The sequence below is a fragment of the Electrophorus electricus genome, chromosome 21 (genome assembly GCF_013358815.1).
Source record: "Electrophorus electricus isolate fEleEle1 chromosome 21, fEleEle1.pri, whole genome shotgun sequence".
Taxonomy (NCBI): Eukaryota; Metazoa; Chordata; class Actinopteri; order Gymnotiformes; family Gymnotidae; genus Electrophorus; species Electrophorus electricus.
The window spans coordinates 6269671-6293835 of NC_049555.1; the positions used below are offsets into that span (position 1 = coordinate 6269671).

The 24165-nt window shown below is 43.4% G+C and overlaps 1 protein-coding gene across 1 annotated transcript in view; it reads right to left on the bottom strand.

The window, feature by feature from the left end:
- nhsb (Nance-Horan syndrome b (congenital cataracts and dental anomalies)) overlaps positions 1–24165 on the bottom strand; it is a 51647-nt gene that overhangs the window by 10323 nt on the left and 17159 nt on the right. The window contains exons 2-6 of the mRNA XM_027011429.2: positions 4253–4414; positions 2369–2508; positions 968–1003; positions 487–540; positions 60–107 (exon numbers count right to left, since the gene is read on the bottom strand). Coding sequence (XP_026867230.2) covers positions 60–107; positions 487–540; positions 968–1003; positions 2369–2508; positions 4253–4414 — 440 coding nt within the window. The remainder of the gene's footprint in view (positions 1–59; positions 108–486; positions 541–967; positions 1004–2368; positions 2509–4252; positions 4415–24165) is intronic.

A 24165-nucleotide genomic window follows, 5' to 3' on the forward strand; every position in this document is an offset into this window, starting at 1 on the left:
CAGAGTCCACGTTCATGACCTTCTGAACATGTAAGCACTGTCACACTGTCACCATTTACCTTTCTCTGTGCTGGCTGAAACTCCACCTCTCTCACAGGCCTCTCCTGCTGCATTATGGGAAATAATGAGTGTATAAGGAAAAGAGCAAAACCTTTGGAACAATAGCATCATAATGTTGTGAAAATGATCTATTCAGGTGAGGATAAACCAAAAGAACATCATATATTGGTGATGCACCATAAAAAAAAAGATGCTTATCATGACTTTTGATGATGCAGGACCATTCAGACTGTCCTAAAGCCACTGAAATCACATGCAACCAAATCAACACAACAAAGCAATAATGCAGAACAGGAACACAGGAAACATTCACAAAAAACCCCCTCAAAAACGTAGCCAAAGCAACCGCAAACTGACTGCAAAAAAACCAAAGAAATATTCACGCTTCATCAAACAACACCAAGGGCATAAAAGCAGCACCTGCACCGGGACGGGCTTGCTGGGCAAAGCCTGCATGTCCGACTCCCTGGTGCTCCTCTCCTGCTGGGAGTGACGAAGGACAGAGCACAAGATCGCAGCTCAGATCTCAGCTAATCTGGCTGGAGCTCGTCAGCAAGAAGCCACAAACCACTAAAGCCACAAACCACTGAAACCACAAACCACTGAAGCAAACAGCACACATTGTTGCCAAAAGAACAGCTCTTCCTCTTGTTTGTCAGTTTGATAGCTTTTTTTTGAAAAACAAATGTCATATCTAATATCTTGAGAGTGAACCAAGGAGAAAATGTAACTTCTTGGTAAAATGTGTTAGGTTTTTTTGTTAGTTTTTAAAAAAAAGATTTTTTAATGGCTGTCCGGTTGCCTGAGATGTGCTCAGTGGGTGGATGTGAAACACTTCTGAAAGTAGTGATAAAACATTCACAGACACAGGGGCCAGAGCACTGGGCTTGCTCATCATTCCAGTTACCTTTCTATGCAGTGTCTGATATTCAGCTCTGTCCTGCTATACCATAAACAAATGGGGTGGAAAACAACAAGCAAAAAACAGAAAGCACAATATATTAGAAAAACTTCAAATGTAAAAAACATTCAGTGTTTCACTTGCCATTTATCATGATTTAAAAATGAATAACTTAAGACATTTTACACAAAGGAGCAAGGAACAGACACCACTATCAAGTAGCCAAGACAGTATTACCAGTACAAGCAAGATATGGTCCACCTCTCGACCACTGACATTATAAGTATGGTTCTTGAATGGTTCACGTCCTATATTTCTAATAGATCATGTTTTATTGTTTTTGGCAAACACAAATCACACACTTAAACCATCACTCCAGGTGTTCCCCAGGGATCCATCCTTGGCCCTCTCCTGTTCATTATCTATATGCTACCCCTTGGTCAGATTATCCACAGGCATGGTCTTCACTGTTATGATGATGACACGCAGATTTATATTAAAACCAAGACTAACACTACCCTTCCACCTTAACTTTATTTCAAGATCTCAAACAGTGGATGAACATAAACTTCTTAAAACTAAATCCTGGCAAAACAGGAGGTCAACTTATTGTTTCGAAATCCAAAATCTCAAAATTCAGTCTGGACGGTGTCTTGACTAAATCCTCATCTGCAGTTAGGAACCTTGGTGTACTTTTTGACTCCTCACACTCTTTTGAACCCCACATCAATTCCCTGAATAAAAATGCCCTTTTCATCTCCACAGTATTGCTGGTTCATGCTTTCATCACCTCCGGTCTTGACTCTTCATTGGCATCTCAAACAAAACCATCCACTCACTTCGATATGTTCAAAATTCAGCTGCGAGAATTCCTGTTAAAAAATCAGCCCACATCACCCCTATTCTGTATCAGTTACACTGGCTGCCCATCTCTGAACACATTCAGTTTACACTCCTTCTCCTTGCATTCAAAGCTCTGCACGGTCTTGCACCTCCATAACTATCCGAACTCCTACACTCATACTGCCCCACCCGTATACTTCGGTCTTCTGATGCAAGGTCTCCTCTCCCACCCCAAGTTTAGTTCTCTGATCTCTGTAGGAGGCAGATCCTTTACTGTCATGGCTCCAAGATTATGGAACACTCTACCTCAATCTCTGCTCTTCACTTTCCTCCTTCAAATCTCAACTGAAAACATTCTTTTCTCAACATGTCTCATAACCTTTTTTCCTATTAATAGTTGTTAATTAATGTGTGGAACGTGTTGATTAATATTTTTTTCTCTTTCCATCTTTATTGTTATTGTAAAGTGACTGAGTCTGTGAAAGGTACTGTATAAATTAAAATAATAATAATAATTATTATCATTATATTGTGTGTAGCTGTAATGACAGCCATGATTCTTACCATACGGGCATGCCGGCTCCTCTGATCCCGCCTCCTGAGGGAGTGAGGGGAGGGGAATGTAGGCATGGGTGGGGCCACAGAGATGGATATAGTGACCCGATTGTGTTCCCTGCTGGTTGAATGCTGATGCTGTGGCTGATCTGTATCAGATCACACACACACACACACACACACAGTGGAAAAACCTTTAAATACTAATTGGCTGTTGAAAACAAGTGGCAATTTATTACATCACTGTTAAGGCAAATGTTTATTATACGATCAAGTCAAAAGATGAAAAATATATGAAGCTTAACTCTCCAATTCAGATGCTTTAGTCATTTCAACTGAAGGGGGCAGCATGGGATCAGATATTACAGACTTACTTTCTTGTTCTAAAACCAAATGATGAAGCAGTGTTTGGTCATCGTAAAAGTCTTTTATCTCTACTGATCAGCATGTCAAAATAAGAGGATGTACCAGGAACAGTGCAGAACTATAGATCACAGCTTCATAGTCTGAATGAAGAGATGCTGTAAAGACCAAAACAGGACCACAAGAGGGCAGTAAATTGGTTGAAATTTTGTCTTGGTTGCAGTTTTTCTTGCTGCATGATAGGCTGATGTAGAAGAAATGTATTGGGGGACATGAAGAGGACTAACTCTAACCTTGCTTGCATTTCTCCTGATGATCGGGTTACCACATGCTGCTCTATGGTTCTGGTCCCCACTGGGTTCCTCAAAAGCAGTGTGATCTCAATGTTTATTTCCACTCAGTAAACACCCAGTACATTTAAGCCACTGCAGTCTTAGATAACCACTGTTCCATCACCAAAGTCAGATGACAAAGAGTGGACCCACACTGGACCTTCGGACATGTGACCCTTGTCTCCTAATCATCATGACAGGCTCCTGGACTTGCTGAAGTCCACAGGAGCTTGAGTGTAGTCTGAAGAGCTGATGGAGGTGTATCAGAGCTGGGAGAGCCCTGTGGTGAAGCACCACTTGTGAAGCCTCGTGAAAGGCCCAGGCCCATGCGGACTTACTAATATGAAACATTTCGTACACAAAGCAATTCAACAGGCTTTATAAATAAATGTAGAAAAGATTTGAATGAAAAAAAAACAAAAAAACTATATATATATATATATATATATATATATAAACTTCACTTAAATTCTATTTGGCGCACATCCAGGTTCTTCTGGAAGTTCTGTTTGTCAGCAAATGTGTGTAGCATACACTGTTTCACTGTGATTAGGTTAAATGTTCTGTTCTCAGCGTCCAGGTTAAAACTCACAGCAGCATGCTCAATAAGATGTAGCTCATGAATGGACTTTTTTTGGAGTCCAGTTTGGAGACCATTACTGTACATTACAGTACTCAATCTGCTGGAGATTACAGTGTGCACTAGATTCTGCAATATGCAATAGTTTCTATTGTGCATTAGTTGAACCACTAGTTGAATCCAAATTGAATCTTTGATTCCACTACATTGTTAAGAATGTTGTTTTGGTGATTGTGTTGATATAATTACTGAAGATGACATCTGAGTCTGTTAGAGAGCTGAACTTTCTGATTAGAAAGCTTTACTTCGTAGATCCCTGGATTCTAGATGTGTTCCTAATTTTGAGACGATCGTCTTTGCAAAAACCATAACCTCTGGTTTTGTTCCCATTTAACTGATTCATCCAGTCACTGATGTTCTCCAGACATGGACAGAGTGAGTGTACTGGGCTGCATCACTCACAAATCATGTGAGAGAGCCGAGTGTATTTGCCTGTCATCTGCATAACTGATAGGAAATATTGCTGTTCGGCACTCTTTGACCTGATTGGAGAGTATATGGGTTGAATAAAAGTGGACAGCGAGCTGACAGCCTGTAGGAGGTGCTACCCTGGCTCACCTCTGTGCAGCGCCCGCAGATGGAGCTGGGCTTGGTGGTGTAGCTCCTCCAGGCATGGCGGCCGTGTGCCGTGGTGAAACATGTTGTGCTGCTGGTGCCATGGAGTCTGGGGAGCCTGGTAGTGCAGTGTCAACTTACTCTCAATATCCAGATTAGACACGGCTGCAGAGAGAGAGAGAGAGAGCGAGAGAGAGAGAGAGAGAGAGAGAGAGAGAGAGAGAGAGAGAGATGGCCTGGTCAAATTGTGGTCAGCCTTCAAGGTGGTACAGACGTCCCAACGTATTTTGTATTATGTGCTTCATGGATTCCCACAGCAACATCTTAACCACAAACCAGCCAAAAGACAGCCAAAAACAACCCACAGTGAGGGCTAAATTTACCGTGAATGACTGGTCTGAGAACATTTCTTTCCCACCATTTCTAAAATCAACCTCACAGAGAAAAAAGATGGTGTGCTGTGTTGTGAGGCAGGCTGAGAAGTGAAGGGCACTTAATGCCTCTGTTTACCCCGACTCCCCCCACCCCCTTGTATAAAGCAACACCTGCAGATCAGTATGCACCCTGAAGCAGCCCCTGTCAGCTGCCCCGAGTCATCCGTATCTTAGCAACCCTTCATATCTAATTTACAGTGAATTAGCCAATCCTTATCAAAGCTTGGTCGCCAACAATAACAGGAGAAGCTTCTCTTGTCCAGTAAACAGGGGATAGAGACCGAGAAAGAGACAGAGAAAGTGAGACAGAGGGAGAAAGGGAGAGACAAAGATGGAGATAGATACATACAGCTGGTTGCTTATGATGCTGCGTGAATGTCTTTAAAAGTAAGAAGCGGTTCAAGTATTTGTGACGTATACGCATTAAATGCGTCAATGAAAAATCAGACTTGTGGAAAGATTCCACTCTTCTCTGTAGAACACAGAGAAAAAACTTTCATCTAACTTATAATTCTAGTCCCGCAATACCCAGAGTCGGTAAAACAGCTCAATCAGACACACTTAGTTTGGTACTAATATTTAAATAGTATAGCTCATGTCATATGAAAGTGCATGTGACCTGTTCCTCTGCGTTCTGATGCATTTTTACAGACGTTATTACAGTGACAATAGCTGTAACAATAACAGTAACAGTAGCTGTAACATTAGCAGGCCTTCAGACAGAAGAAAAGGCAGTAAAAGGTAGATCTCATACGAGCCTTTCAGGGAGCATACGTGCCTTTTGCAGCTTGGCTCTTACTCCAATAAATGGCACACACTTCTTAAACATTTGACTGACTTGCTGTTGGCAGCGTCGTGATGAATCTCGTATGATGCACTTGGTAGAGGCTTTCCAGGCTAGTGTATCTAGGTAGGCGGGTCCTTCTCATATCACCTCTGTGTCTTTTGTTTTTACTGCACCTCTTATCTTCCTCTCTCTCCTCTTCTCATCTCCTTCACTTCTCCCTCCTGTCTCCTTGTGCGTGTATGGGATGTGTATGTGTGAGAGTATATGTGTGTTTCGTTGACTGTATTTGTGCGTTTGCATAGGTATGTGTAGATCTTGTGTTTGTATGCATAAGGGAAGTGTGTTTTAGAGGCTACAGTATTTCTGAGTGTGCGTATGTCTGTGTGCGCATTTGTAGGTGTGTTTGAACGCATGTGTGTTTCCGAGAGTGTGTATGTGTGTGTCCATGTATATGTGTGTGTTTCTGAGAATGTGTGTGTGTGTGTGTGTGGAGGTGTGTTTCTGTCTCTGTCACTCAGCACTTTCTTTCTCCTGCGCAGTATCCTGAGCTGAGTGTGTGACCTCTACTGAGAACATTCCATGAATGTAGTCTCTTCACACTGTCACTGATTAGCTCTCAGGCTCCACAGAGCTAGCTAATCTTCATTACAATGCATCTGTCATTCTAATTACGCAATGGGCAAGCCATCCACCAACTGTTTTTTACATTTTTTTTTTTTTTGCAATATTAACCAGAAACCACACCAGAGTTAAACATTTCTGTGTCCTCATAAAGGGTTGTTGAATTTTGGACAGAGAAGCGACGTGGTCTCTCTCTAGTGGAGTACGCTACAGCTCCCTGCAGTGACCCTGCACCAAAACTCACCACTCTGCAGATCATCATGACCCATCCGGAGGGTTCCGTCTGCCCTGCACAAGCCTTAATGAGGACCCTCTGCATTAGCCCCCCCCCCCCCCCCGCCATCCCATCCAAAGTGCCCTACCTGCAGTGTCCTCTCTCTGTCCTGCCCTACAACTCTTCCTCTTCACCCTCCTCTTCCTCTCCAGCTGGACCCAGATGGTTGCTTTTTTGTGTGAGTTGCCCATTCCTTTGCGGGCGGCCAGTGAAATGTGGCGAATGTCGGCATGCGATTCCTCTACATACTGCCACTCTGAACGGCAGAGACACAGACGTCCGACTGGAGAGATGAGAGGTTCTCTGGTCTTGCAGCCTCTCTCTCTCTTTCTCTCTCTCTCTCTCTCTCTCTCTTTCTCTCTCTCTCTTTTTTTCTCTCTCTCTCTTTCTCTCTGTCCCTCTCTCTCTCTCTTCCTCTCTCTCTCCGTCTCTCTCTCTCTCTCTCTCTCTCTCTCCCTCTCTCTCTCTCTCTCTCTCTCTCTCTCTCTCTCTCTCTCTCTCTCTCTCTCTCTCTCTCCAGCAGGTGCATGGTCAGCACTGTGAGGAACAGCCTATATGGTAAACGATACAGAACTGCTGACAAATCTCTCATTGAAGTAACCATGCTCAGAATTACTGACAAATCTCTCATTGGAATAATTGCATTCAGAAATACTAAATCTTATATTACTTCTAATCGTATCAACAGAAAACTGCTGATAAAACATTCAAATAATAGTCACCTAATCTTCGCAAATGTTTAACTTAGCGGACACCAGCAGTTTCTGAAAAATGTATTCCTTACATAAATTCCTGAAAACTAATAAAACTTCACCATCAGTATAATTTCAAATACCAACTGATCCCAACATCTGATAATGCAATTAATGCTATGATACCCACAACTCACATTATCACAAAATTCAACAAAATTCATTCACCAACTGGACATCCTTTCACACACAGAAAGACACACGCACACACACACACACCTGAGACTTGTGAATGACAGAGCATTGTCCTCAAGCCACACCCACCAACAGAAGCCCTTCTCACTCTCAGACCCCTCCCACCAGCCACTCCTACACTTCTTCTGGATGTCCTGGCTGATACAGTTGTATGAGTATATGCATTAAGTATGAGGATGGACATTTGTGTTTAACTTGTGAACAGTGCGTAGATGCCAGAACGATAACTAGTGAAATCCAATATGCATACAGGGAGACATTGATAAATGTAAAATAAAATTAAATTTACAATGTAAAGCAGAAAACGTCTGTTTCTACATGGATTTATAGCATCATTTCACTTCCAGTTCTCTGCTGGGTGAGCAGGCTGCTTATACTGAATGAATTTCTCTCTAGAGGGCAGTGAGAGTGAGCTAGAAGGTGTCAGACTCTAAAGCCCCCTGCAGTGCATATTGTCTTTTTTTACTCTTTCTCTCTGTCTCTCCATGCTCTGCTCAGGTGACACAGCTGGTCCCTCTATGAGTGTATTTAATACCTACTGATTATAGGTGAGCAAACACACACACTCACACACACACACACACACATACACACACACACACACACACACACACACACACACATCTAAATTAAACACAAAAATTACTAGAGTAGAATGACACTACACATTAATGCACTTCTGAAAAAAAAAGTTTTACATTTTCAAAGAAAATGCCCTAAAGTTTAAGTCTGACACGTGTCAATGAAAATGATGGAAACAGACAAAAGGTACAAACATATGGTATATGAGCTGCAGAAGAAAGAAGACCAACTGGCCAACTGACCGATCGGATGGCCAAAAGAACAACCCATAGTACTGATAAATGGCAATGAGCTGTTGTGGAAAATCACTGTTTTCAAGCATATTTGCCAACAAGAGATATGACACTAGCTAATGAGGACTAAATCAATAAGAGATATGACACTACTTAATGAGGACTAAATCATTAGGAGATATGACACTACCTAACGAGGTCTAAATCAGTAAGAGAAAAGACACTACATAATGAGGACTAAATCAATAAGAGATATGACACTACATAATGAGGACTAAATCATTAAGAGATAAGACACTACATAACGAGGACTAAATCATTAAGAGATATGACACTACATAACAAGGACTAAATCATTAAGCGATATGACACTACTTAACGAGAACTAAATCATTAAGAGATATGACACTACCTAACAAGGACTAAATCAGTAAGAGATAAAACACTACATAACCAGGACTAAATCAGTAAGAGATAAGACACTACATAACCACGACTAAATCATTAAGAGATATGACACTACATAACAAGGACTAAATCAATAAGAGATATGACACTGTATAACGAGGACTAAATCAATAAGAGATATGACACTACTTAACGAGGACAAAATCAATGAGATATGACACTACTTAACGAGGACAAAATCAATAAGAGATATGACACTACATAACAAGGACTAAATCAATAAGAGATATGACACTACATAACCACGACTAAATCATTAAGAGATATGACACTACATAACAAGGACTAAATCAGTAAGAGATAAGACACTACATAACTATGACTAAATCATTAAGAGATATGACACTACATAACAAGGACTAAATCAGTAAGAGATATGACACTGCATAACGAGGACTAAATCAATAAGAGATATGACACTACTTAACAAGGACAAAATCAATAAGAGATATGACACTACATGACAAGGACTAAATCAGTAAGAGATAAGACTGCATAACGAGGACTAAATCAATAAGAGATATGACACTACTTAACGAGGACTAAATCCTTAAGAGATATGACACTACTTAACGAGGACTAAATCCTTAAGAGATATGACACTACTTAACGAGGACTAAATCATTAAGAGATAAGTGTGACAGAGGCGGCACAGAGGAAGCGAGAGGCGGGGTTGCAGGGAGGTGCTCTGTATTATCCATAGAGAATAACATTAAAGAAGCACTGATGAAACAAAAAACGCAAAATGTAATTCCTTGTACGAAGGCAGCGCAGTGACGTTCAAAGAATGTCAGGTCTGTAGTCCGCTAATGTACAGTGTTGTCCTCGTAAACCTGTGGGTTTAAATAGTCGGGTGAAAAAAGGAACAGGTGAATGCAATCAGTACTCTAGTGATTGAGAGCGAGGCTGGTAAGTGGGTTGATCCTTAGCGCAAGTAGGCGTTTCTCTCCTGCTGGATGGCCAGTCTATTGTGAAAATAAGACACTACATAACCAGGACTAAATCAATAAGAGATATGACACTACATAATGAGGACTAAATCAGTAAGAGGTATGACTACATAACAAGGACGCATACTCCATTTTTGCATTATGAAGACAGACAGACGGTTTTAATGTAACACAAAACTAATCATTCATGCTCCCGCAACATCTGTAGAATCAGACAGCCATCAGTCAGAAGGCCTGTAATTTAGAGAGTAAAACACACACATTCCCACCCACACACACAAACAGTTGCCAACTCTTACGGTAGACTAGCAATAACTTATTCCAGAGCATGGGAAAGCTGACCTGCAGTCAAACATCTTAATTCCACTGTGAGTAGTATTGTTAACAGTACAGTGACCACACAGTCAAAACGTGTATAACGGATAGATGAGGAGCGGGTGGTACTTCTGGATCAGCCCAGGACACAGAAAACAGAGGCATAATATCTGCTTAACTGTCTGCCTCTATGCATATGTTGTATGTCTGTTTGACTGTCATTCTGCCTGCTTGTCTGTTTGCATACCTTTGTCTGTTTGCCTGTCTATCTGCCCTGTCTCTCTGCCTTCCTACCTTTCTGATTGTCTTCCCCACCCTGATAGCCTGTTTAAAATGGTACAGTCCTGTGCGCTCAATGTCTTCGGGGGTCAGTGGGTGAGCTGACTGATAAAGTACAGGGAGAGCTGATTTTATCAGTACAATATACCATCTCTTCGATTCTGATATGCTGTTATAAACATTATTCAACCTTATTAGTAAACAGACAAATCTACTTTATTACTGTACATGATATATGTACCATACAGTACAAACATATCCACCGCCATCTGCACTCCGTCAAGAAAAGGACAGATAAGTAGTGTAGTTAGAGAGCACTTTCTAACCAGGAACTGCAGGTCCATAAAAAGCACTGGCTCGTCCACACAAAATCCAGCAGCCAGAAATGTGCTGCTCTGAGGCATATACACCCCAACACACACGTATCTCTGCTCTGAGGCACACACACACACACACACACACACACACACGACTTTGCTCTGAGACACACACACACACACAAAAACACACACACATCTCTGCTCTGAGGCACACACACACACACACACACACACACACACACACACACACACACACACACACAACACACATCTCTGCTCTGAGGTGCACACATCCACACACAAGTCTCATCTTCTTCATAATTACATTAGAATTGTAGTTACAGTACAAATAAAAATTACCCTACAGTTTATCTGAGAGGCTAAAGAATATGTAACAGCATTGGGACATCAGGATGAAGAGATGATAGTTTATATTCAGAGAAACAAGCACAAAGAAAGTTCTAAACATTGGATTACCCATCTTCACAAGATTATGTGGAGTCTCTTATCACAATGGACTTCACATTTAAGTACACAGAGTGAAAGGCACAGTACAAGAAAACTATGTAAGTATAAATATTTACACCACACTGTATTATTGAAATATTTATACTGCACTGTTATTTAAAAGTCTTTACTATTACAGCATTGCCTATAAAAATGAAGTTAACAGTATTTTAGCAATGTCACAGGCACACATGAACTATAGATATAATCTCTAAACAAAATAGAAATATAGACAAAACATGCAGTGTTCCTTCCTGTCTCCCACAGAGTTTGAGAACTCTAGAAGACAACCCTGTGAAAGGCTTCTAATCCATGCTGCCTGTGTACTCGTGTGTGTGTGTGTGCGTGCGCATCCTGGTGCTCCCTGAGACCGGAATAATGTCCCTCTCATTCTTAATCCCCATTAAGCCTGCTGCTCCTGTACCCCTGACCTTGGCATGGTCAGATGAGTGTTTAGTGTGGTCGCGCTTTAAAACAGACAAACTGCGACTGGCAGCTTGTGGCTCTACACGCAGCCCATTATCTGCACGAGTGTACAGGCCGGGCCCTGGGGAAGAGCCAACATGGCCGCCGTGCCCAGTTTCCTGAAAGCCCTACTGAATGAGTAGCGTGTGTGTAGGGAGTATCTGGGTGGCTTGATGTGTTTTCAAGCTGTCTGTGAAGGGCCAGCAACAATAACATAAGCCATATTTTATAGCCCACATGCACCACACACACACGCACACACAGTCTGGGTATCTTTATGTTGACTTGCATGATTCTAACCAAGACACCAACTTTACTGTGTGCAGGCAAGTGTGGACATGGTCCATATTCAGTACACCTGTTTTATTTGCGTCACCCAGTTTAACCTGCAAACTCCACCCCACACACACACACACACACACACACTTTCCTCGTGGGAAGCTTCTCTAATATTATCTTTTCCTGTTGCTGAGGGGTGGATCATAAAACCACACTGGAATGCACTTCAGGGAGGGTTAAGGGCAGTTTCTGTCACTCCACCCCTGCCCTGCCTTCTATCTGTTTCTGTATATAATTATAAAGTTAACATTTTAAAGGATGCGGTGAAGCGGTGTTGGTGATCTTTATGCGAGGGTTTTTCTATTAGGAATTGTGAATGAGTGGGGACAAGCCCAGCAATGCTGCATATAAAGCTGCGTGTGTGTCTGTGTGTTTCTGGAGGAAGGAAGAGAGGGAGGGATGTCTGTTCTGTCCTCCACTAAGCTGGGGAGGGTCCAGCGCTGTGTAAACTGTCCCCTGACCTTTCCACTAGGAGGCAGGTTCACTGGACAATGGAAGACGGCTGGAATAAAAACAAGTTTATTTATATTACTTTGGTTAAAGGTATGGGGAAAATGATATACTTTTGACAGCAATAAACAAAAACATGAGAAAAATATGAAAAACACAAGAGTTAAATTTATTATCACTTATTTAAGTTCACTTATTTAAAGTAGTGTAAAAATGTCAGAAACAAAACAAAACCTTGTCACTTCCAGATAAAAGCCCTTTGAAACTCTGCCCTCTTGTGGGAGGAAGTGGACATGCTGTTGAGTTCGCATAATGATTGCAGTACAAGTCAGTCTGTGCATAGTATTGGGTGCAAATCATACTCTCACTTTATGATAACATAATAATTACGTAGCAGTAGACTTATTGCCACTTAACATTACCACTAACATAACTAACCAAACATTTCTAAAAAGTCTGCATTTGAGGTCGTTCCCATAAGAAGTGATCCAAACCATCAGGGGCAGATGTTTTCAAAACATTCAGCTTTAGTGAGTGTGCAATGGGATGAACCACTTTTCATTTGTTCACTTTCTGCAGAAGACACAAAACACTGCTGGGTATACTTTTGCATGTACACTGTGAACAGCTGCTGAGACAGCAGGGGGGAAGAGCCTGTTCCTCGTGAAGAGTGAGGGAGAGAAGAGCCTGTTCCTCGTGAAGCGTGAGGGAGAGAAGAGCCTGTTCCTTGTAAAGAGTGAGGGAGAGAAGAGCCTGTTCCTCGTGAAGAGTGAGGGAGAGAAGAGCCTGTTCCTCGTCAAGAGTAATGGAGAGAAGAGCCTGTTCCTCGTGAAGAGTGAGGGAGAGAAGAGCCTGTTCCTCGTGAAGAGTGAGGGAGAGAAGAGCCTGTTCCTCGTAAAGAGTGAGGGAGAGAAGAGCCTGTTCCTCGTGAAGCATGAGGGAGAGAAGAGCCTGTTCCTCGTGAAGCATGAGCGAGAGAAGAGCCTGTTCCTTGTGAAGAGTGAGGGAGAGAAGAGCCTGTTCCTCATGAAGAGTGAGGGAGAGAAGAGCCTGTTCCTCGTCAAGAGTAAGGGAGAGAAGAGCCTGTTCCTCGTAAAGAGTGAGGGAGAGAAGAGCCTGTTCCTTGTGAAGCATGAGGGAGAGAAGAGCCTGTTCCTCGTGAAGCATGAGGGAGAGAAGAGCCTGTTCCTTGTGAAGAGTGAGGGAGAGAAGAGCCTGTTCCTCGTGAAGAGTGAGGGAGAGAAGAGCCTGTTCCTCGTGAAGAGTGAGGGAGAGAAGAGCCTGTTCCTCATAAAGAGTAAGGGAGAGAAGAGCCTGTTCCTCGTGAAGAGTGAGGGAGAGAAGAGCTTGTTCCTTGTAAAGAGTGAGGGAGAGAAGAGCCTGTTCCTCGTGAAGAGTGAGGGAGAGAAGAGCCTGTTCCTCGTCAAGAGTAAGGGAGAGAAGAGCCTGTTCCTCGTAAAGAGTGAGGGAGAGAAGAGCCTGTTCCTCGTGAAGCATGAGGGAGAGAAGAGCCTGTTCCTTGTAAAGAGTGAGGGAGAGAAGAGCCTGTTCCTCGTGAAGAGTGAGGGAGAGAAGAGCCTGTTCCTCGTGAAGAGTGAGGGAGAGAAGAGCCTGTTCTTCATCAAGAGTAAGGGAGAGAAGAGCCTGTTCCTCATGAAGCGTGAGGGAGAGAAGAGCCTGTTACTTGTAAAGAGTGAGGGAGAGAAGAGCCTGTTCCTCATGAAGAGTGAGGGAGAGAAGAGCCTGTTCCTCGTGAAGAGTGAGGGAGAGAAGAGCCTGTTCTTCGTGAAGTGTGAGGGAGAGAAGAGCCTGTTCCTCGTGAAGAGGCAGAGACAGACCACCAGCAGGGTGTCAGATGGGACCCGCCTCTCGCTCCCTCTGCTCTGCATTCCACTGGCTCCTTTGTGGACATGAAGAGGCCAGATTAGCGCTTCTTCCTGAGAGCCTGGATCAGCAGGTTTATAGTGCCTTGGAAGTTGTTGAAGTGTTCAATTTGAAGTGAGAGATCTCTCACACACCTCATAAACCTTCACATACACACTCAGGCACCTGGGGCAGCGTGGGTGGTGGCTGCTCTGCAAGCAGGTGTGTGTGTGTGTGTGTGTGTGTGTGTGTGTGTGTAAAGGCATTCCATTCTTTTGAAGGGTTCTCTTTTGTCACACCTGGATCATTCACGCTACAATACAGCTGTATTCCCAGCAGGTGACCTTTGACCTTTCATAATGTAGTGTTTCCTGGTGTGGAGCTGCTTGGGCACATGTCTCAGAAAAGACTCCATAAAAAGCCCCACACACCCCCACCCCCACACAATCGCAGCCAGATACACACACACACACACACACACACACACACACACACACACACACACACACACACAACCACACAACCCCAGCCAGATGCATACACACACACCCAACCACACCCATACCTGCCTACCTGCAAACACAGCCAGACACACACACAGGCAAGTGTCAGAATAGCAGGTGCTAATGATGCATTAAAGATAAAAATACATAAAATACATTGCTCATTTTCATGCTGAGCGCAATTAGTCCCTCTACCACTGGGACTAAGAGGTGAGAGTAATCTGATATTCCCACATATCCATCATTCATTAAGACACAGTAATTACAGGAATCTGTAATTCCCACTAAGAGAATAACCCAGGAAAGGAATCCAACCGTTTAAATATTGTACACAAATAACACCTTCATAACCTTGCAGGGGTTTCTAACACATAGCCAAAATAATGTATGTTAATCAGGACTAGGCAGGCCTAGTAATAACACCTAATAATAAAGCTGAGGATCAGATGAGGTGCTTTACTTTTCTGCCTGGTTCCTGACCTGCCATCTGAAGTGCGGTTTGAATTGGTGCTTGAGCTGCCATTTGTTCAAAGTTCAAAGTTTATTTGTCACGTACACAGTCACACATGGTATAACCGGCAGTGAAATGCTTTTTTAACCGCTCTGTCCGTGGCTGAGGAGAGATACAGGGAAATGGAAAGCGGTTTAATGAAAAAATAAACATGTTATGATGAATGAAGAGGGGATGTATACTATGCGTATGTGCAATGTACAATTTGTAGTTTTTACAATTTACAAGGTGTTTTACATTTGACATGGTTGTTTGAGCTTTTTCTTGAGCTAAGGCCTTGCCAGCGTTTGAGCTGGTGTTCAAGATGGACACGTAAGAAAACATTAATGTAATATGTCTACATAAGAGCACGTGGACTGTATTTGGAGGCATGCAGTCAAAACCTGAAAGCCACACAGCTCGCTTAATAAACAGTGACTGGGAGAGAGCATCATTACTCTGGGAAGGGCCTGCACGTCAGCAGGGTTAGAAAGACTGCAAGAGAAAAAGTATTATCTTTTATTTTTGTATTCATTTGTATTAATTAATTTTGGTATTACTTTCAACAGACGTAAACAGCTTGCTTCTGCTGTTTCTTATACTTAGATGTATCTTATACATAATTATAGTCTGAACAGTAGTAACACTGCAAATAATATCATTAGTATTTAAAGTCTGGTTGAGTTTTGGCGTTACAAGAGGTTCAATAAGAGTTCTATAAAAGTCAGAATACCTGTGTTTATGTGTGTCAGAGAGAGAAACCTGTGATTTCAGTATGTATTAGTGCTATTTAAACATTAGTACATTTTTGGGGACAATATCTCAATAAAATAGAAAGTCCAAATATCATGAAATCCTAGAAATGGAGAATAAGTTTCATACTTAAAGAGACTAGCTAGTGGTGTATGTGTGAATGTATTTGTCTCTGTGCATTTATGCACATGTATGTGTATGTGTATACATGTATGTATGCATGTTTGTATGTATGTATGCATGTATGTATGCATGTATGTATGTATGTATGTATGTGTGTATACACAGGTGTATGTGTGCATGTGTGTTTGTCAGAGAGAAGGATCCTCCCCACATCCACTATCTCAGCTGCCCATTATCACAATTCCAAACGTCAGCACTGTCTCATCAGAGCTGTAACTGTGCATGTGTGTGAGAGTGTGTGAGAGTGCATGTGTGACATTTTGTGTCAGGCTTGTTGGCTAATGGTACAAGAAAGCCGTTGCCCATGTTATTTTTAACTCTCTGTCTCCATGGAAACCAGCACATATGCTGGGAGCGGTGCACCCCAGTGTGTGTGTGTGTGTGTGTGTGTGTGTGTATGTGTGTGTGGATGCAGCAACTGATCCTGCTTCATTTGGAGAAGTAGCACACACTACTCACACCATCACATGTGTCTGCCGCAGTGTGTGTGCGCGCGCGCATTATTGAGGTCAGACTGGAGCTGAAGACCTTAACTGATTAACCACATAACACATATATGATCTGGTGCATAACATAACCAAGAAAATTAAGCAACATTTCCTGACATCATCAGGGTTAATCTGATATTTTTCAAATCTGAAATTAATCTCAGTGAGGAAAGAATCAGTGCCCATGAAAGCATCTAAAACCTACACAATGCCACACAAAAGTAAACGAAAACACAAAACATTTCTGTCGCTGCAGTCCTGGCGGAGCGTATGATAACACACACCGCGGCAATCCCAGGCAGACGAGCGGAGCAGGCGTCAGAGTGTGACAGATGTCTGCCCTGAGAGGCTGAGCCGAGCCTCCAGCAGTTCCATTCTAGACCTGTATTGCTTACGGAGAGCAAAGGGGGCCAACGTGCAGTAACAGTGCCTACCTGCACACGCAGCCCAGCACGGGGGTGTGCGGCGAGGGAGGGGGACGTAGCACGCAGGAGGACAGCAGGAGGAGAAGAAAGACTCGATTCAGAAGTGGCTGCTGTCTCCGATAACCGGCCTTCCTACGGCCAAGCATGACTTTCCCTCACCACTCCGTCAACAGTCCAAACTCAGTACATTCGCTACTCTGCTGTGATTTTTTTTTTTTAATTAATCAAACAGAAATGTCTCTGCCTTTTCTTGCCCTGTCTGCCATGGCTTCTGACCAGAGATGTTCACAAAACAAAACAAAACAAAAGCCGCGGGACGGCTGCGGGACCAGTCTCCAACACCACACTCTGTGCGCGTACGCCTCTATAATGGGTTCGGCTCTAGGCTGGGCTTCTTTAGAATCAGGGAATCATAACCAACATCCTCAGAGCTTGTGGTCAAGTCTGAAAGCAAGCAAGAGGGGTTTAGGTGAATAATGAGGGTTTAATCAACATGGACCCTCATCATCATTAGTCAGATTGGATTTGGTTCTTCATCTGCTTTCTGTTGTTATAATACTCCCCCCATTTTACGTATTATGATGTAATTGGGACCAACCAAATATTCAGATTGCATTCATTAAATACAAGATCATGTTTAGTTGTGCCTATTTGTGAAGAACGGCCAGGTTCTCTCTGAGTGGAGGCGGAGTTTCAGCTATGTTCTTTGTGTGGAGGTGGAGTTTGAGCAGTAAGTTTCCTGTGTGCTGGGGTTTAAGTGGTTTGCTGTGAGTGGAGGTGGGGTGTTCTCTGTATCCGGATGAGGGATTTGAGCTGTATGTTTTCTGTGTGCGGAGGTGGAGTTTGAGCAGTAAGTTTCCTGTGTGCTGGGGTTTAAGCGGTTTGCTGTGAGTGGAGGTGGGGTGTTCTCTGTATCCGGATGAGGGATTTGAGCTGTATGTTTTCTGTGTGCGGAGGTGGAGTTTGAGCAGTAAGTTTCCTGTGTGCTGGGGTTTAAGCGGTTTGCTGTGAGTGGAGGTGGGGTGTTCTCTGTATCCGGATGAGGGATTTGAGCTGTATGTTTTCTGTGTGCGGAGGTGGAGTTTGAGCAGTAAGTTTCTTGTGTGCTGGGGTTTAAGCGGTTTGCTGTGAGTGGAGGTGGGGTGTTCTCTGTATCCGGATGAGGGATTTGAGCTGTATGTTTTCTGTGTGCGGAGGTGGGTTTGAATAGTATATTTTCTGTGTGCGGAGGCGGGGTTTGAGCAATGTCTAGTTCCCACCTAATCTAAATCGGGAGAAGAGAAAGCCATTCATCCCCTCCTGCATACTAGGGTTACTATGGAAACAGCTTAAATATTAGAATTCATACACTTTCCAAAGAAGATGACTTATACAGAGATGACTTATCTTTTATTTCTTTATTAACACAACCAACTTTTTCTATGATACAAAAACTTTGGAGTTTATACAGAATTTGGTGTTCCAGTTTCATTCAGTTGTATGACAAGACACACAAACCCTGCACCCCCCCCCCCATTCACCAAACGCTATTGGCTAGAGGCAGCAGCCAATAATGTGACAGAGTGTGCATCTCTGTGACGACATGAAGCAGCTTTACACTAGCAGCTAAAGCCTCCTGCAGAATGGAGGTCACATAGAAGGAGGAAACACACACTCAACCACATGTACTCACACCCACACACTCATTCTCTCTCTCTCTCTCTCTCTCTCTCTCTCTCTCTCTCTCTCTCTCTCTCTCTCTCTCTCTCTCTCACACACACACACACACACACAAATAAATCAGCATTTCAGCTATCTAAGGACCACTGAATATTTCTATATAGCGAGATTGAAATGTTCCATCAAAATACAAGTCACTCAATTTGAAAAAAAAATAAAATAAAAATTTCTACAGTTGTCTTTGACATCAAGGATATAATAATGTGGACACGTTCAGTATTACTAGTAAAAGTCACTATATCACATTTTCTGTTAGTGAATAGCTCTAGAAACACCAACAAAAAAGTAATGTGAGAAAAAAAACCATAAACGATTGTTAAATCTGCCAGTGCTAACAGAAGTCAACAGGGCACATATACAGTGCCAGGAATGGCACTTTTCTCTTTTAGCAAGGCTGAACAGGGGATGCCTGCACATATCACACCAAGAGAGACCCCTCCATAGAGAATCATTTGTGTGCGAGCTTGTGTGTGTGTGAATTTTTTGTTCCAGCCAGTCGCTCTGTAGTGTTTCCCACCCTAGTGTTCAGAACCCACCTCAGCAGCACTTCACCATCTCTGCCATCCCACCATGACCGAGATGTCCCTGAGATCCCTGTACCTCATAATACACTATCTCCTCCCAAGAGTTCCAGCCACTCGATCTATAGTGTTTCCCACCCTAGTGTTCAGAACCCACCTCAGTAGCACTTCAACATTTGTGCAAGCGATCGTGTGAGTACTGAGCCTGTACTGAAATAACACTACAGCTAAGTTGAGTTTAAACGTGTTAATTCCTTTTCTTAAAAAAATACAAAACAAAACAATTCACGTATTATTTCCATGTTTGGATGGCTATGTATGTATGAGTTATTTAACCCAATGACATCATGATGCTGTAACTAAACCCTCTGCTCTAGAACACAAAACAGGCCTAGAATCACTCTTCCTCTGGTCGCACTGGTGCTACCAGCCTCCCCAGCTGATTTTATTGGTACAGCTCTTAATCCTTGCATGCTGATGAACAGTTGTCCTTATTTGCATGCTCTAGTTTTACGTTGATGTAAAGCTTGACAGTGACTTGAGATGAAATAGCTAACTGCCAGTTAGCATCTGCGAAGAACATCAAAAACTAGCCTAGTATGGTAGCAGCAGTATGGAATGCAACAAACATGCAACAGATGTAGCAGCATGATAATAGCAACGGTGACCAAGTGTATATTAGCACTTCACAGTAAAAACATTTACCAGACTAGTGAGCTGCTGCAGTCACTCACTGTCTAGCTGTGCTGTTCTCTTTTTGGGGGATTGATTGGTCCTGCTTACTGAGTCTGACGGCCTGTCGGTTTGTGTCTGTAGAATGTCTCTGCTATAAGCCAGTACTTTAGGAGAGTAGACATTTCTTCTTTTCCAAATAAAACCAGTTTCAGCTTAATCTAAAAGTGATGTGTGCAAGTGAACTTTAAATACAACTCTCTCACTGGTCTTCTCTAGTATTGATGAGATCTCAGATCATTTAGAACCTTTAGAACTCAAACCCCACCTGTATAACATTGAATTATGGGTAATGTATTCATGATAGCCACTTTTCATGCTGCTGTTATTTGACACAACTGACCTAACATACCAAAATGGTCTAAAATGAAGAGATAAGCATGCAGGAGACAAACGCTCAGTCTTCATTTTGTGCTGCAAAACCACAAATCCCAAGTGCAGACATTTTTCACGAGTTTGTTTATAGATTATAGACATAGAAGCCTTAGATAAAGGCTGCTAGTTAAATAAACTTGGCAAAGCAGAACATTCTGGTGATTCACTCCTCAAAACCCTGGAAACCCCTGTGGCAGCTTTTTGTGGGAAAGATCATTCACACATGTGTAATCCACCATGTGATAAACGCTTCCTCCTGATCAATGGAGATTTTGGAAGGATTTCCAGCCACACTGCCTGCCAGGCTACCCTGCTGGCCAACAAGGCTTAAACAGCATGCCTGCAGATGGCCAGGTCTAATCCAGACATGCTGAGGATCCAGTCCGTGACTTCCAGGCAACCCTCTGTCTATGGATTGGGTAGCAGACACAGCTCAGAGGCTGTGCGGTTTTGTTGGCCTACCACATCAATGAGATTGTACTGGCTGAGTGATGTACTGATTGATGTAGGTGTATTGTATTTAAAACAGCATTCCTTAAATGTTTTTTCACCAGTATCTGGAAGAAGTAACCCATAACGCCGGTAGTTCAGAATGCACAGAGAACAGGAGAAAGCCTATGTAGCTATTATGGAATGCGTGCAGGTTTTTGTTAGCCTTAGAAACAAACATAGTACCATTCTATACACTATACTGTGCTTTAAAGATTCAACTAGTCTGTCTTGATGGTATTTGGTATTATGAGTATTTATCATTTTTTTTTCCCTCACTAAAACATGAAATTCCCCTGTTCAAGTATGATGCAACAAAGATCAAGGGTAGTGCATTTAAACACTAAACTGGAGATGCATGTCAGTAGGAGAGTCACCTGTTTGGGGGAGGAGCCCCTGTCAGGTGAAGAGGTACTCCAAGGCTGCTTGCCTGCTGAGGGGAGGGGTACCTGTCAGTGGGAGGGGTACTCCAAGGCTGCTTGCCTGCTGAGGGGAGGGGTACCTGTCAGTGGGAGGGGTACTCCAAGGCTGCTTGCTTGCTGAGGGGAGGGGCACCTCTCCTGGGTTGGGCAATGTTTTTTTTATTTCTGTACCTGCCCTACAGCATAATCGTTTGCCTTCCCAGAGCAAGGCCCAACTAGGACAGCAAATGCCTTAGAATTACTGGATACGTAGTGTGGTTAGCTTAACCTTAGTGTCTTACATTATGAGAGAGAGAGAGAGAGAGAGAGAGAGAGAGAGAGAGAGAGGGAGGGAGGGAGGCAGAGAGCGAGAGGTACAGCAAAGACAAATGACTGAGTAGGAACGAAAGAGTAGAGAGGGTGGAAACCTGACTGACAGTTTCATGTGTCTTCGCACTGATTTCCATTCAGTCTCATTCAGGTTGCAGTGTTTCTAGCCGACAGGACATTCATCACACACGGCAGGCCTAACGAACCGAGAATAATGGGAAGTCTCTATACGGAAGGCATGTATAGCTCTCCCCTGCTCCCCACCGCCCCGCGGATGGTGCTCAGACAGGGGTGTCCAAGGCCCTGGCTCACACTCCGTCTGAGGAATCCCTGCACTCAGGAAGGGAATGCACTGAACATCCATAGCAGCCTATGAACCATCAACAAACCTGTCAAATGAGATGAACTAACCGGGCTAATCCTCTCACAAGACCAACCATGTGGTGGTGGAAGCACCCAGAGGGATGTAGGGATAGACTCAGGTTTAAAAAAAAACAGGCAGGCAGAAACTGCATGTGAAGAATGAACCTCTACTAGCCGCATGGGGGTTGGTCCTTATTTCGGACACTTATTCACTTCCTTGAGTGTTTACATGGAAATATTCACTTGTGTGGAATCTTTCTTGAATTCATCATCCGTTAATTCATTCATCAGCTAGTTATTTGACGGATTTATATTGCATACTTCTGTTTAAGCTTCACCTTTCTGTCAAAAGACATCAAACAGATACAGACAGGAACAGAGAAACAGAGAGCAAGACAGAGATGAACAGGGATGTGCAAAGGCAGTGAGTGAGGGCTGGGTAATGTTATGGAGGGCGGGGTCAAGCTTTTGAGGGTGGGGAAACATTATAGAGGGCGGGGTGAGATAAGAGAGGGTGGACTAAAGTTATGGCTGGTACGGCAAGGTCATGAAGGGTGGTCTGAAGTTATGGAAGGCAGGGTAGCGTTATGGAGGACAGAGCTGTTCTTTGCAGTTATAACATAACACTGTGTACTGTGTTACAATATAACATCTCTACCAAATCCAGCATACCATTACAGATGGACAATGGAGATTATTACATTGTTTTGACTTCAGTGTGTTATCTTAATTTTAACCCTCATAACTCAGACATGGTTCTGAACTCCCACCACCTTGGAAGTCCACAGAGCTGGTGCCTGACAATGAGTCGCTGGCAGGAAGAAGCCAGTGAGTAATCCCTGGGTTCACAGTTAAAGCACATCTGAAGATCAGACTGCTCTTTGAGGAGCTGCTCCATGCTTGACTACAGTCTTGATTCATTAATATATAAAGAACAGAAACTGACCCCAGGTCAGTATTCTCACTCTGATTGGTTTGTTCACATCAAGGCTGGGGGAAAGGGAGTGGAATGGGCGAGTAGCAAGACTCTCCAGACTGATTGCAGCTGATTGGATAATTAGTCATGCTTATTATTTTAGTGACTCTGTGAAAGGCCAGGGAGCAGATGCTACTTAAGAACTCCTTTCATTGAATAACTGTGTGTGTGTGTGTGTGTTGGGGGGGTTGTACTCTAAAAGCATCCAGCTGGAGGTAGGGGCAGTCTACTCCGATACCCTCTACTCCTTCCTTGGCTATCCCTCATCCCTCAGTATTTTGTGAGACTGCCACCATCTCCCCCAACCCCACCCCTGCTGCCGGGCTGCTCCACCCGCTGACTGAACGCCTGCCATGTGTTGAGTCCCGACAAAGAAAGTCTTGATAGAAACACTAAAAAAAAAAACAGCGAACAGCACACGTACGGGGCCCACAGCACCAAGGACAGATGTCAGACCTGCACGTGGGAGGAAGAGGGAGAGGAGGAGGAGATAGATTGGACATGAAAAGGAATCTCATGATTAACATGCCAGGGTAGGCCAGATGAAGTCTTCAGCAAAGTGACCGTGGTGTGTTAGCAGTGCCTGGGCTTAAGAGCTGACATCTCTGACACTGTTAAATGTATCATCACCCTTACTACTGCCATATTACATCTTCCACCTGATTATTTACCTACTACTCTGAAACCTACCAGCAACCTGGCAGGTCTAAGTCACATGATACGACGTCCCCCCATCCCATCGTACCCTCACCTCGTTCCCTCTGCCTCTCATCCCCTCACCCCTCGTCCCTTGCCCTCAGGCCTTATGGTCCCCTCGCCCCTGTGTGCCCCCACTTCCTCATCCTTTCATCGCCTCACCCTGTTTCTCCTTGTTCCCTCACTCCCTCTTCCTCTCGTAACTTTGCCCTCCCGCCCTTTGTCCCATCGCCTTCTCATCCACTCACCTGATTCGTGGATAATTATCTTATGACATGGACCAATCCTGTGCCTTAGGCACTAAAGACATAATCTGTTTGGAACACTAAATTAGCGCCGTCTAATCTGGAGATTAGAAACTGGCCCATCTGGCACAGGGTCGACTAATGTGCTTAGAATCCGGTCAAGTGTGAGAACAGGTCAGAGTGAGCAGACCCAGACAGAGTCACAACGCCCAGGGTTACATTCCCAAAGATAAATGTCCAAATCTAAACTCCCAAAGTGAAACAAATGCATCTGAGGACTCTGGAATGTGTAAGTCAGTGTCCATATGGCCCTGTGTCCAGGAGGCCAACGGGATATGGGAACCCTGTACTCATCCGAACATACATGACCCCAGACACATTCCCAGATCTTTA